The 13,091-nt window shown below is 52.9% G+C and overlaps 1 protein-coding gene across 1 annotated transcript; it reads left to right on the top strand.

Moving 5' to 3' along the window:
* Nucleotides 1–7,330: 7,330 nt before the first annotated feature.
* LOC112589021 (putative uncharacterized protein DDB_G0271982) lies at nt 7,331–12,851 on the top strand (the record flags this gene model as incomplete). The annotated part of the gene is made up of 2 exons (XM_025300675.1): nt 7,331–7,384; nt 12,795–12,851. Coding segments are annotated over 2 exons (111 nt in total), but the record flags the coding sequence as incomplete, so codon positions are not given.
* Nucleotides 12,852–13,091: the final 240 nt, after the last annotated feature.

Raw genomic sequence — 13,091 nt, 5'->3', positions numbered from 1 at the left:
GCGCCGCGTATCTTTCGCGAAGAGCGCCGGTCGTTCGGGTGGTACCAATTTGTCGTACCTTTATCAGGCGTCATCTGATGGCGATCCGACACCGTCGCTCGGCTGAATGGCGAACGCTACCTCCAAGTGACACCCGGGCACAATGGGAACAAAGCGCCGTTCGCGTCCTCGGCCGGGGTTTTGTTTCATTCCGCCGGTGGACAAGCCGCGTTATTTGTCATGCATTTTGACTCTCGCCGATTTCATCTCGGACATTTTTCTCTGCCTCGCGACGCCGCGCCGCGCGGCCGTCCGCTCGCCCGTTCGCTCGCTCGCTCGCTCGCTCGCTCGCTCGCACGTTCGTCGCGCGAATCATAAAAAGACTGCCGAGAGAGAAGGAGAGGAGACGACGCGGCTTTCGCGTCGAAGGACAAAAAACTCGCACACGCACCGATACAACCAAGTGAACACGGCCGAGGTAGTTTCGAGAAGCTGTCCATGCCGGGACCGAGAATTTCGAACGATCGCTTTGTTGCGAGAAACTCGACCGATCGTAACAATCGTATCCTTTGCTCACTCTCTTCCTCCCTCCTTTCCTCTCTCGCTCTCTCTCTCTCTCTCTCTTCCTCAATCCCGCTGAGATCTACAAATATCTACCGGTAACATGCGAACGCAACCTATTTGCTACCTGCCTCTATCATTAACCCGTGCAACCCGCTGGTAAACCGTCGACCGATCCAATCACACTGAATTGATGCTCAAGATTGCGAAACGACTTAATCTCCCGAATGCGCCTAAGGACGCCTTTATTTCTCAATGAAGCGCGCGTTCATGCTTGAAGCTTCGCTTCTCTTAAAGCCGATCGTTGCCCGATATTTTCAGGATTCCAACGAGTTCGATTTTGTCTCGCCAGAGTCAGGCTTGCGAGTCCTCCTTCCATCGATACTTTCAGAGTCGAAATAGCCAAGTGGGTCCAGTGAAAAAATCCGCCCCGCTCGGTTCGCGCGAGATAAGAGCCATCGATCGAGGTAACCGCCGAACAGATGCCAACGGCGATCTGAAATCGGCAGGCGGTCGTTTCCGGCGTTCGACTGGCGCGTTCAAACGGACGATACGAGGATTAACATTCCGGGAGCGAAGGCGCGCGGCGTTCTTGCATTCTCGGCCCCGAGAGATGCGGCTTAATTGGCATATCAATCCCGGACGAACCGGCAGATAAGTGCGCGAACGTTAGACGGGGAGAAACGCGGCCGCGCGCGCAAGGTCTCGCGGGTTAATAAAGTTGCATTCACGCGAGTCGCGAGCGAGCGAGCGAGCGATCAAGCGTCCCGCCCGACGCCTCGCGATCCGCCGCCGCGCTTCCGGTCGAGAGAAGACGAAAAGAAAAACGAGCGAAAGGGAGAGACAGCGCTCTCCCGCATTCCCGCGACTGTTCTCGCGCCGACGAGGAGACAACGCGAGCGAGGGAAAGAGAGACGGAGAGAAGAAATCACGACGCGAAAAGTCGCGGATAATTCGCGCAAAGACTTCGCGCGGACAATCCTTTCCTCATAGGAAAGAGCGGACATCGTACTTTTAGAATCGAAATACAATAGCTAAAGCGAAATAAATACACATACATTATCAGGAATGTATGTACCTGATCAATTTAAATAATTGTTTGCAATATTGCATTAAACACCAATTGTTAACAACAATTTGTATAAGCGCGCTAGTACCGCCGGCGTTAGTATTAACCAATGTGCATCACGAGGAGGTTGCATGGAGTCGGATTTTGCATATCTCATGTGTGTGTGTTGTGGCAGAGATAAGGACCTCGCGATTCGTCACTCGTAATATTATCGTAATATCGTAACGACTCCAAACCCTCTCTGCTGCGTGCGTGTGTGTGTGTGTGTGTGTATGGAACATACGAATATAAGTCTCAAAATAAACATAAAAATATATGAAAATCGCACAAGAATAAAAGCCCTCGACTCGTCACTTTCGCGATATTTATTAACTTCAAACTCACGCAAGTATACTTTAATGCAATATAAAGAGAAATAGGCAGAGTGAAATTATGATTTTAAAAGCTAACGCACACACACACATAATCTGTGACTTAAAAAACATAAAAAAATTGCGAAATCTAATAGTGAAACTTCTCGTCATTATCACCAACGCGTGTTCGCCCCATATTTTCATATTAACGTTTCCTTATATTTCATAAGTAAGCAGCTACGAATACGGGCAGCTGGAATTAACGAACATTAATGGACATAATGGAATTGATGTAACATCAACAAAACCTTGGCCACTTGTGGCCATTTTTTGTATTATAATTTGAATTTGCTTATGATATTCGATTTTTCGGTCACTTTATTGAAAAGTGATGTTATTAATATGTCAGAAGTTCGTGTCCAAATATTTAGATACAGAAGAGCTATACTGCTTTGAAGTTTCACGAATAAAATGAAAAGAAATTCATCCGATCGTGAGTCACAAGATTCTGAGTGATGAATTTCACATGAATAATAAAGAGACTATTCGGAAAATCGGTCTTTCATTTCTAGCTGCTCTGTAGTATTTACAACCTAAATTTGTTAATTAACAATGAATATTTCGAAAAAAAAAATGTTTGGCCCATGTCCGCATTTTAGCATTGCTCGATCCACTGTGCGGCGGCGGCGGCGGCGGCGGCGGCGGCGACGGCGGAGCGTAATCGCACGGACAGAGCTGCGCAACAGCGAAGATTTCCCGGCGTGTTCCGCCGTGCACAATCGTCTTGCTCGCTGGCAATCAGCCCCGGCAAGATAGAGCCCATTAGGTGGGATAATAACGAAACGATTAATTTGCATCGTTCAGCGGCGCAGTCGGAATCGCGATTACACGATTCCAGCCATAAACGTTCGCCACGGTGGATCGCGCCGTGTACTAGCCGTGCACGGAGCAGATCGATATCTCTCCGCGCGAGCGGCAACGGCGTCCGTATATATCGATATCGGCTGCACGCCCGCGTGTCGTAACGACTTTATAATAGATACCGCGCGCGCGCGGGCAGGTAAGGTCTCTCGATGCCGAACGCGAAACGAGCGGAACTCGTCGTCACGCACACGTCGAGTGGGACACTTTTTATCGGCTCTTTAATGCAGAGGAATGCGCGGCCGGCCGATTAAACGCCGACGACAAATATAAATCGCGCCGAGTGTTCTCTCCTCCCGAGCGGGCCGGCGCGCGGCGCGGCGCGGCGCATTTATTTACGATCGAGCGGCGCGCGCGTGTGATCTCTTATCTTTTTCCGCTGCGCGTTTTTACCGTCGATTAACGGCGACACCACCGCGCGACAAGCCCGTTTCGCAACGGACCAGTCGGTCGTACCGTACGAGCGCGCGCGCGAAAACCAGTGTCGGGAAGTCTTTTTATCGAGACCCCGAAGTGTCGCGGACACAGATAACCCTTATCGTTTCGCTCCGCTTCATTTGCAGATCGCTCGGTCGACTCGTTGCAGCCCGACTCCCTTCCTCGGCGAACACTCGCGAACCGATCCGCCGTGTTATTCTTACTTTGCGACTTTCTAAACGTAACGGTATCACAGATTCGTCCGCTTGATGGATCGAGCGAGTAGGAAAAAAGCCCGATTATCTATCTTCGATCATGTTCGAGTCGAGATTTTTTTTAAGTCCACATTGATCCTGCAGATCCCGTCGGTGACGATCCAAATGACCTCTTACCGCCGTTTTCAATATGTCGAGGAGGAAAATTTAGTGAGATTATAGTTAATTCAATCGTATTTTTCTATCAGTGCGGCGTTCAATCTTGAATTGTGGAATAATGAAAGTGCAGCGAGGTTCATATGGAACCAAAACTTCGACACGACTCGCGCTCGCGCGGTTTCTCAGCGCGGGTCATCAGCGCGAAACGACTAGAGGAAGGAACACCTAGAGAAACCACCCCTCCTCTTTCTCTTTCTCTCTCTCTCTCTCTCTCTCTCTCTCCCGGTTAGGCGGTATCGACTCGGTCTCGTTACGACCGTCTATATCTCGTTCGCGACTACGTACGTATATATCTCACTCGCGAGAGGATAATTGACCTTCGGCCCCCGCCGTAATGAACCTCCGCGAGCGATTATACTTGGCCGGGACACGCCGCGCGTCCAACACCCCGAGTCCCAACACCTCTAAAAGCCCGGGCTGTTTAGCCGGGCAAGTGGGTGAAACCGAGAGACGTTTACGCGCACGATAGGCACGTAATGACCGATCGGCGAGGCGTTTTGTTGGCCGAGACTAAAGCGAGAACACAGGGCCGGGCGTGTATTTTTGAGTAATTACCGCTATCACGCGACGCCGAAGGTGTTACTCGGTTGCAAAGCTACGATCAAAGCTGCTCTCACCCCGCTCCTCGCTGCCTCGCGCGCATCAGCGGAACAGGCTGGTTCCTGCCCTCTCTTTCGAGTTACTCTCTATAACGCTACCGTTGTACGCTTCCTTCCCTGCCTGCCTGCCTGCCTACCTACTTACACGCCACCCCTTTTTCTTTACCTCCCCCTTAACCCCGCGCGATCTCTCACCCTTGCCGTGCCTCGCCGTACGGCAGTTAGGCGAAACTTGGAAACTGGTAGTTCGACGGTCGCATGACTCCGATAAGCGATTACGCGCCTTAACGGACTACCACCGGAGAGGCTCTAACTACCGGTTGCTTCATTGGCTTCTCACGACATTGGCCGTTTTTCACCGAAGACGACGACGACGACGACGACGACGACGGAACCGCGATCGAGGAGCGCGAGGACGGGGAGGGCGAGCGATTCGCGAAAGCGAATCGCGAACGACTGCCGTGATCACGTCGTCGCGTCGAGATGCATGCTGCGCGCCTCGCCGTGCCGTTGCACGATCAGGTCGGTTGGTAAGAAATCGGAGGGTTCGTGACGGCATGCGTGAGAAAGCGAAAAAGACGTTATACTCCTCGATGTGCAAAGCGGTCGGATCGAAATTAATTCCATCGGCCGGCTGCATCCCTCGCGCGGAATCGTTGTCCGTTTCGGCACGAGACATTTTCTTATGAATCCTCTTCTTTCTCCCATCTGTTTCCTTGTCACTCAATTGTTGTTTTCTTTTCACTCAAGTTAGACCAATGCGCGCTGATTGTCAGAGTAGAACACGCGTTCGGTGCCAGCGCCGTGCGAGAAAACCGGTCACGATTCTACCGACGCAGGATGAGATTCGCGGCTCTCATCGCGGCAGCGAGAGAATCCCTCTGGAGGACCTACAGCGAAGTGGCGCTCCGCCGGTGCCAGTGATGATTTAGAGCGACAAAAATCCGGCCGTAATGAGATCACGATTCAATCCGGCAAATCGAAAGAACGCGCGATCGTAACGCGACCTGGCTTCTCTCTCTCTCTCTCTCTCTCTCTCTCTCTCTCTCTGTTATAGTCTTCCGCGGCATCACGCACCGTCAGCCACGCCGCAAATCCGGCCGAGGCGCGAGGCGATATCGCATCAGCATATTCGCGCGCAAATTGATTGCGTCGGCATCGGGGACAAGGGCTCCTCTCGCGCTCAAGGATGCAATCTTTCGAATCTCTCGATCTGCGATCCGCAGTCGCGACAAAACGACCCCGTCTCTCGTTTCCTGCACGTAACGAACAACTCCTCGCGCGTCAGCTTCCGAGGTGTTCAGGATGCGATTGACTCGCATTCCTCAAGGCAATTCCTCGCAATTTCGAAATTCGATCCATCACGCTCGCCTCTCTGCTCACGGGCAGAGTGCAACGTCGTGCAGCGTCGAGATGAAATTCCGACGCACGGGCGCAGTCGCCATGAACGAACGTCTCTCATCGGCTGAAATCAATTCGTAATGAGTGAAAATCTGAGAGAGAGAGAGAGAGAGAGAGAGCCCGATAGCAATTTCGTTTGATCCCAGCGCACGATCGCTGATTAAGCATTCGCTTCTACGATCCTTTCCTCTTTCCCTGAGGAACGTGTCGACGCCACGTCATTATTATCATCATCCGGTCCCGGCGAGCATATGGCAAGCAGCGCGGTGAAAATTGGCCGGGATTTCGGACGGCGAGGATAACGGACGTCGCGTACGAATCCGAGCACGTGCGGCTCCTTAGCGCGCGCGCCCCCCCTTTCACTTTCATCGATCCTGGCTGCAGGACGATCTCGAGCGCGGTCGAGCGGACACGCACGGTCGCTTCTGGAGAAGCGGCTGGGAACGGCTGTTCGTCGTCGTCGTCGTCGTCGTCGTCGTCGTCGTCGTCGTCCGAGTGTCCGAGGCGAGTGTTCCTTCCGCGTATTAATTTGGCGGAGCGTGGTGAGGGGCAGCGGGCGGGCGGGGGGAATGTCGCGGAGAGAACCGATCCTCAGGTATCGATAAGGTCCGCGAGTTCGAGTCTGGACACACACACACTCTCTCTCTCTCTCTCTCTCTCTCTCTCTCTCTCTCTCTCTCTCTCTCTCTCTCTCTGTCACCTTGGGCTCTTCGTCTTTCGAGCTCGCCGCTGCCTCCTCTTGCCCAAGCCCTTCTCTTCGTCTTCTTCGTCTTCATCTTCTCTTGTCCGATTCTTTCGGTACCTGTTCATCGGCGGACGTCACGCTCGGCTGGCTCGTCGAGCGCGTCTTTTGTGCCGTCGAGCGTCATAATGACACCGGGCAAAAACTGTCAATGCGGCGTATCGGCTTCCACGCATGCATTAAGAAGGAGGCGGCCCGGAATTTACGACGCGGCTACTAGATACTTTCTCGCGTACGCGTCTTGACACCTGAATCCGATTATGATAATGTTACCGAGCGCGCGCGGTTGGACGACTTGACGCAGTTTTAGCGCACTTTCCGCGCGCGCGCGCGCATAGTCGGACGACTATGAAAGGAAATCCGCGCGAGACAAGCATAGCGCGGAGGATTGTCGGAAGCATGATCGCGGTGGCGGCAGATGCTCTACGGTGAATCCACGACTCGATTCTTCGCCGGCAAAAACTTGGCGACGCGGCCGAACGCCGCGATGAAATTAAGCGTACGACGGCATTCGCGCGGCGCGATCGCGCTGCGGCCACTTTTGCCGCAATAGAGACGACATGTTCTCCGAGTCGATTCAACGGAAGGCAACAGTGATCCGGCGTGCCTAGTGATCGGCGGAGCGATGCTTCCTCCGACCGGTCCTCGCGCACAAAGGGGATAGTCGACGGAGTTGCGGCGGTGGCTTCGATAATCAGAGGCGATTACTGTCGCCCTTTCTATGTTTTTCAGTGTCCTCTTTCATCCGCTCGCTTGTCGCCGCGCGTCATCCGATTCTCTCCGCCGCCGTCGTCGCTGCCGCGCCATCAGGGAGGGACAGAGAGAGAGAGAGAGAGAGAGAGAGAGAGAGAGAGAGAGAGAGAGAGAGAGAGAGAGAGAGAGAGAGAAAGAGAGAGAGAGAGAGAGAGAGGGAAGGCGGAGGGAGAAAAAGGCCGCTGTAAAAAAAGAATAAGAGACGCGCGATGAGTTGCGGCTTGAACTGTGTTACGTCGAGGTAGCTCCGACTGATCGCGACTCGAATTATGATCGGCGGCATGTCGAGAGCTTCTCTCCGAGAGCAACACCGACGCTGCACAGTGGCGCAGACAAAGGTGGGAAATGACGGGAAAATTTACGAAGTTTTCTCGCGAAACGATCATGTGAGTAAAATTATCTGAAAAAAATTGGAAACATCACGAAATTGTTCACCAGCGTGATATCAAGAGACGTTTCAAGCAGAGAGAGAATTTTAGGTAAATTCTCTCAATCAGAAATTTTACAACATTCCTCAATACATGTGCTTTATTATGTTCTTCCGAGGAGAACGGAACCGTCCGTCCGTCCGTCCGTCGCGTGCGCGCGCGCGGCTCTTGCAAGTAAACCTACCTAAGTGTAAACCACTCCAATTTTGATGAAATTTTGCATGCGTATAGAGCATCGAAAAATATTAGACACATATTTTTTTATATCGGCCCATAAAACGTTTTAAGGGTAGAGACCAGCCCTAAAATGTCAATTTCTTCGCTTCTTGTCCTATATTACTAATATTGGGCATAAATGCCCAATATTACGAAATGTTTGAAAAAATAATGTCTCCAGAGGAACACATCAGATGTTCTTACGTTACCAAATCCGAATTCACCAGAAAATTTGAGACTTTCAAAATCTGATTCTAGATTTGCTTCTTACTCTGAAGACCTTGAAATATGTAAATCGCAGAAAATTAATAAATGTACGTCAATTACGAAGAATCATGATATTCTTCAAATATCGATCCGCCATATTAAATCCCCCACTTTGAAAGTCTCAGATTTTCTGATGAATTCGGATTTAGTGATAAAAGAACAGCTGAGATGTGTCCCTCTGGAAACATTATTTTTTCAAACATTTCGTAATATTGAGCATTTATGTATAGGACAAAAAAGCGAACAAATTAACATTTTAGGGCTGGTTTCTACCCTTAAAACGCTTTATGGGCCGATATAAAAAAATACGTGTCTAATATACTTTTCGATGCTCTATACGCATGCAAAATTTCATCAAAATCAGAGTGGGACACTTGGATAGGTTTACTTGTTAGTATCGAAATTTACGGCGCGGAATATCAACGGAGCCGATTAGACGTGACGGCTTCGAGGCTCGCGCAATCGGGGAGTGCGCACGGTCGTTCGGAAGCAGCCGTATCGTTAGCCGGCAGACATTTACGAGTGCTTTCGTCAACGCGCGTCGTACGCGAACGAGCCGGCGAACGAGCCCGTGGTCCACGACAACGAGCGGGCCGACGAATGCGAGTGGACGGCACGGGGATACCATTTATTTATCAGACTGAATTACGAGGAGCGCGACGTCGCGCTCGGGACGCGTTTCCCGATAAATTATTCCGCACCGCGCGGTCGCGCTCGCCTCGCGCAACGCGACCGTCTCCTACCGGTCCTCTTACCGGTCGCCCGCCTAATTGGAAGTCGAAGCTTGCGGCAGTTGCGGCAAAAAGTCGAGTAATTACGCAAAAGTGTCGAAGGTAAAAGTGACCAATGTGTCGACATGTTTTTCTACTTTTGGACATTTTTATGGCATTTAAATTCAAATATTTACACTTTGGACTTGGTAAAACATACGTATATGTAGAGATATATGTAGGGATATTCTCACTATGTTGAAAGTTTAAAGTTGCACATATTTAAATACCGAAAGAATGCACGAAAGAATGCTCGAAATTCGATGAGCAAGGCTGCCGTTAATCTCGTCAACAAATCGAATCATTGAGTCGACTGTTGCGAAATTTGAATCGGAAAAGATCCACGACGGGGCTCTCGTGGCGGAGCGTGACCGCGAGACATCCCACCGGCTTCGTCGCGCTCGACGACCACCGGACTCCTTTATCCTCCGAGACGCGGTACGCATCGCGACACGCACCGTCGTGATCGCCGTGCGATGTAACGTCAGCGATTTTGACAGTCGCGCCGGTCCCACCATGATGAATGAAGGGCTCGCGGGGTAATCGACGTTATCGTAAATCTCTCATGTCCGACCCATTGTGGACGACTCGGTCGTCGTCGTCGTCGTCGTCATATCGATCTAGTCGCGCGCGAGTGCGAGTCGAGTGCCGATCGAGCCGAGCGGGCTGAGGTCAGATCCCTATCGCCCTGGAAGTGGGACGAATCCGATTCTTATTCCGATCAGTTGAAACTTTTGTGTACTACGGAGATTTCAAGGGGCTCTCGAACGGAATACGCGAATAATTATGTCGGCTTTTGATTCGCCGCCTGCGCTCGTCGTCGTCGTCGTCGTCGTGCCGGAACGACGCTCGAGTCTAGTAGAATCGACTCGTCTCGGACTATATCCTGTCCATATCGGCTGATAATCATCTCGCCCTCTTTTGCAATTTGTAAATTCCTCGTGTACCTGCCTTTTCCGGAATCACATGTTTCATTAATAGGCACACATCGGCCCGACACTTGACACGCGAACTTGACAGCGCGGGGTCTACCGGACTCGGCACGGAATCACCGTAGATTTACCGCCGCGGGTATGACGAAGCCGCCGCCGCCGCCGCCGTACCGGGTCAAGTACCTCATTTCGCGAGCCGATATCGGTCTCAAACGCGGTAGAATCCCCTCGACATCGGGCCGGTCTATGATTTCTGCCCGAGGCTTTCCATACTTCGGGTTATTACTTCTATTCCCGGAACGCGAATGTTAGATGGTTATCGTCGACAAGGAACGAGCAGACACCAAGGTTAGGCGCGATCGGGCTCAGCTCTCCTTCTCTCTCTCTCTCTCTCTCTCTCTCTCTCTCTCTCCCCCTCCCTCTCTCTCTCTCTCTCTCTCTCTCTCTCTCGCTCGCCCGGTCTGCATATCGATTTAAAACACCCGCAGAGCGCCTTACCGTAACTCATGGCGAAATCGCGTTACGGCGTCCGTGCCTCGCAGATCATCTCTTGCCGCCCTCCTCCCGCTTCGCCTTCCAGGACGCTGATATTAACGACACCCGGTAGATCGTAACTTTGTCACCCAACGAGAGGGAACGGGGTAGCGCGTGCTCGGCCGTTCGGCGGGTAGGAAGAAGCGGCTTTAAGGGCGTTTTAGCATCGCGCCGCGAGCTAATTGCATGCATTTTTAACGCCGAGACGTCTTAATCGGCGAGCTGCATGATGGAAACGCTGTGCTTAAAGCTTTACGCCCGGCGCAACCCCGGGGAGAAGCGATACGCGCGGAAGGGTCGGCCTGACGCGTAACGACGACGACGGGCGTTCGTTGTCGCGTCCGAGGGGGTGAGACACGCCGGCGATAACATTTTAGCGTCGTCGTTAGACGACCTCGTGGAAGTTCCTGCGGCGTAGGACTCTCATCACGAGTATTTCCAACCCGCCCCACTGTTTTCGAGCGAATCCTAACGGGCGTCTCCAAGATCTTTCATCATCGTGAGCGATGCAGTTTTCAGGTGGGGGCGGGGGGGGGGGCGTGCCGACGGAAATGACACGCGTAGCAAGAAGAAGAGATCAAGATGCGCGAATAAACTGAGGGGTTGAATTATCCGGACAGATGTCGAAATATACGCACTAAAATATGCGCGAAAGGAGAAACGCTTCGCAGTAAATCTGCGATGCCCCACGATGCGCCCCGCACTCGAGGAGACTGCAATTATCGCGGCGCTGTGAGCACGAAGAAGGAATCAATCGGTCGACATCCGAAACGGACCGAAGGAGGTAAATGGGATTCTCGCGCGTCGCTCTCTCGCGTGACACTTGGAACGTGACGCGAGCGAGCACCGTAAGCTCTCCCCGCGACGTCGAAACGACCGGTTTGTGTGCACCGTGCGAGCGAAGAATAGCGGTGAGTTTGGCGACCTATATAAATCGCGTTTTCCCCGCACACAAACGTCCGGAGGGATTTAACGGACGTTGATGTATCGACGAGTCCGCCGCCGCCGCCGCCGCCGCCGCCGCTCGACGGCCATCCACGTGGCGTGATTAACGCCGCGCTGTCGTCCTGGCTCCGCCGGGCGGCGAGGGGACGCCGGGGCGGGGAGAGGGGGGGGGAGGAAGGAGCGCGTACGAGAGTACGAGAGCGAGGGCGACTCACGCGGGGCTAAGGATAAGTTTAGCAATGACGATCCCACGGCTTTCCTCCGGTGTCGCCGTGTGTAAACGCGGCGCCGCGACACACGCTGTCGTCCCCGAAGACGAGTGCCGAGCCGTGTACGATCCTTCGCTTTCGACCGCTCGTGTCCGGGGCCGTCGCCGCCTTATCGACCTTATTACGTCGCGACTCGACGTCGCGGGTTACACGGCCGATCGTCGTGTTGAGGCCTCCGCGACTTGCCCGGGGCGCGCGCTTGGCGAACCTCGTTAACCTTTAATCGCCGTCGCGGATACGACGCGAAGACGCGAAGAGCGAGAACGCGTGTCGTGTCCAGTCATATTATTTGACGATTTTTCATACCCGCGCTTGTGTTGCGCATCGTCCGCCGGTGGGAAGAAACAAACGCGCGATACGATAACAACGCGCTCGTTAAATTAATTAACGTCCTGTCGGTTAATTAACCGACCTCGACAAACTAGTCGAGGATAATATTAATTAATTGAAATTCAATGTGGACGAGGGATAGAGAAAGAGAGGACGACTGACCTTTCCTGACAACACAATACGCGCGATATCACACACAGGTGTATCAAAAATGCGACGCCGCGGTGGTTAATTAACGCAACCGCGGCGACCGACGACAAATCATTCGCGCGCGCGTTCGAGTGCGTGTTACAAAGACGACGAGCAATTAACCGTCCCCTGGCTGGCTCAGCGATTGTCGGCAGCGTTCACGCAGGAAATACCCGGCAGCGGCGGAAATTCGACAAGATTCTTGCGCGAAGAGGAGAGAGGGAGGGAGAAAGAAAGAGATAGAGAGAGAGAGAGAGAGAGAGAGAGAGGGGGAAGCTGCAAGCCTCTCAATCGTGACAATCGAGCTACGCTCGTCCCATTATTGCGTCCAAACTGTCTTGCAAGCGAGGATAGTACGCACCTACGTGCATCTACGTGCGAAGGTGCGCTGAAATCGCGCGAGAGCAACGACGAGCGACACGCACGAAACGCATTGACGAGGCGCGCTCGCCGGCTGCGGCAGCCTCGTTGGTGCTCATTACTCTTTGGCGGTCGCGTCATTTGTCTCCCGAGAATAATCGGCGAGTCGGACACGAGTGTGTGCTCGCGTCGAACGAAGGAAGAAAAGGAGAGGGACAGAGAGAAAGAAGGGGCATAGCTGCGAGAGAGAGGTAGAGAGAGAGGTAGAGAGACAGAGAGAAAGAAGGGGCATAGCTGCGAGAGAGAGGTAGAGAGAGAGCGAGAGAGAGAGAGAGAGAGAGAGCGAGAGAGAGAGCGAGAGAGAGAGAGAGAGAGAGAGAGAGAGAGAGAGAGAGAGAGAGCGAGAGAGAGAGAGGAAAGGACGAGAAGGGGCGAGCGAGCGAGACAGGACGACGGACACGGATGTGGTAATGGGCCCGGGCTTCTCTCGCGCCCGCGGTGAATGAGAGCGCACGGTCGGGGAGAGCCCCGCAATTACGTAATCGCTGTGTCATTGCGTTAAAGTAATTCCATTAGCCGACGAAGGCCCGGCCGACGAGGACGAGCAGCGTCTCCGCGCTCT

Source organism: Harpegnathos saltator, unplaced genomic scaffold (genome assembly GCF_003227715.2).
Source record: "Harpegnathos saltator strain DR-91 unplaced genomic scaffold, Hsal_v8.6 scaffold38, whole genome shotgun sequence".
NCBI classification, from domain to species: Eukaryota; Metazoa; Arthropoda; class Insecta; order Hymenoptera; family Formicidae; genus Harpegnathos; species Harpegnathos saltator.
Note: the sequence above shows the minus strand (reverse complement) of the source record. Positions and strands in the feature narration are given on the sequence as shown.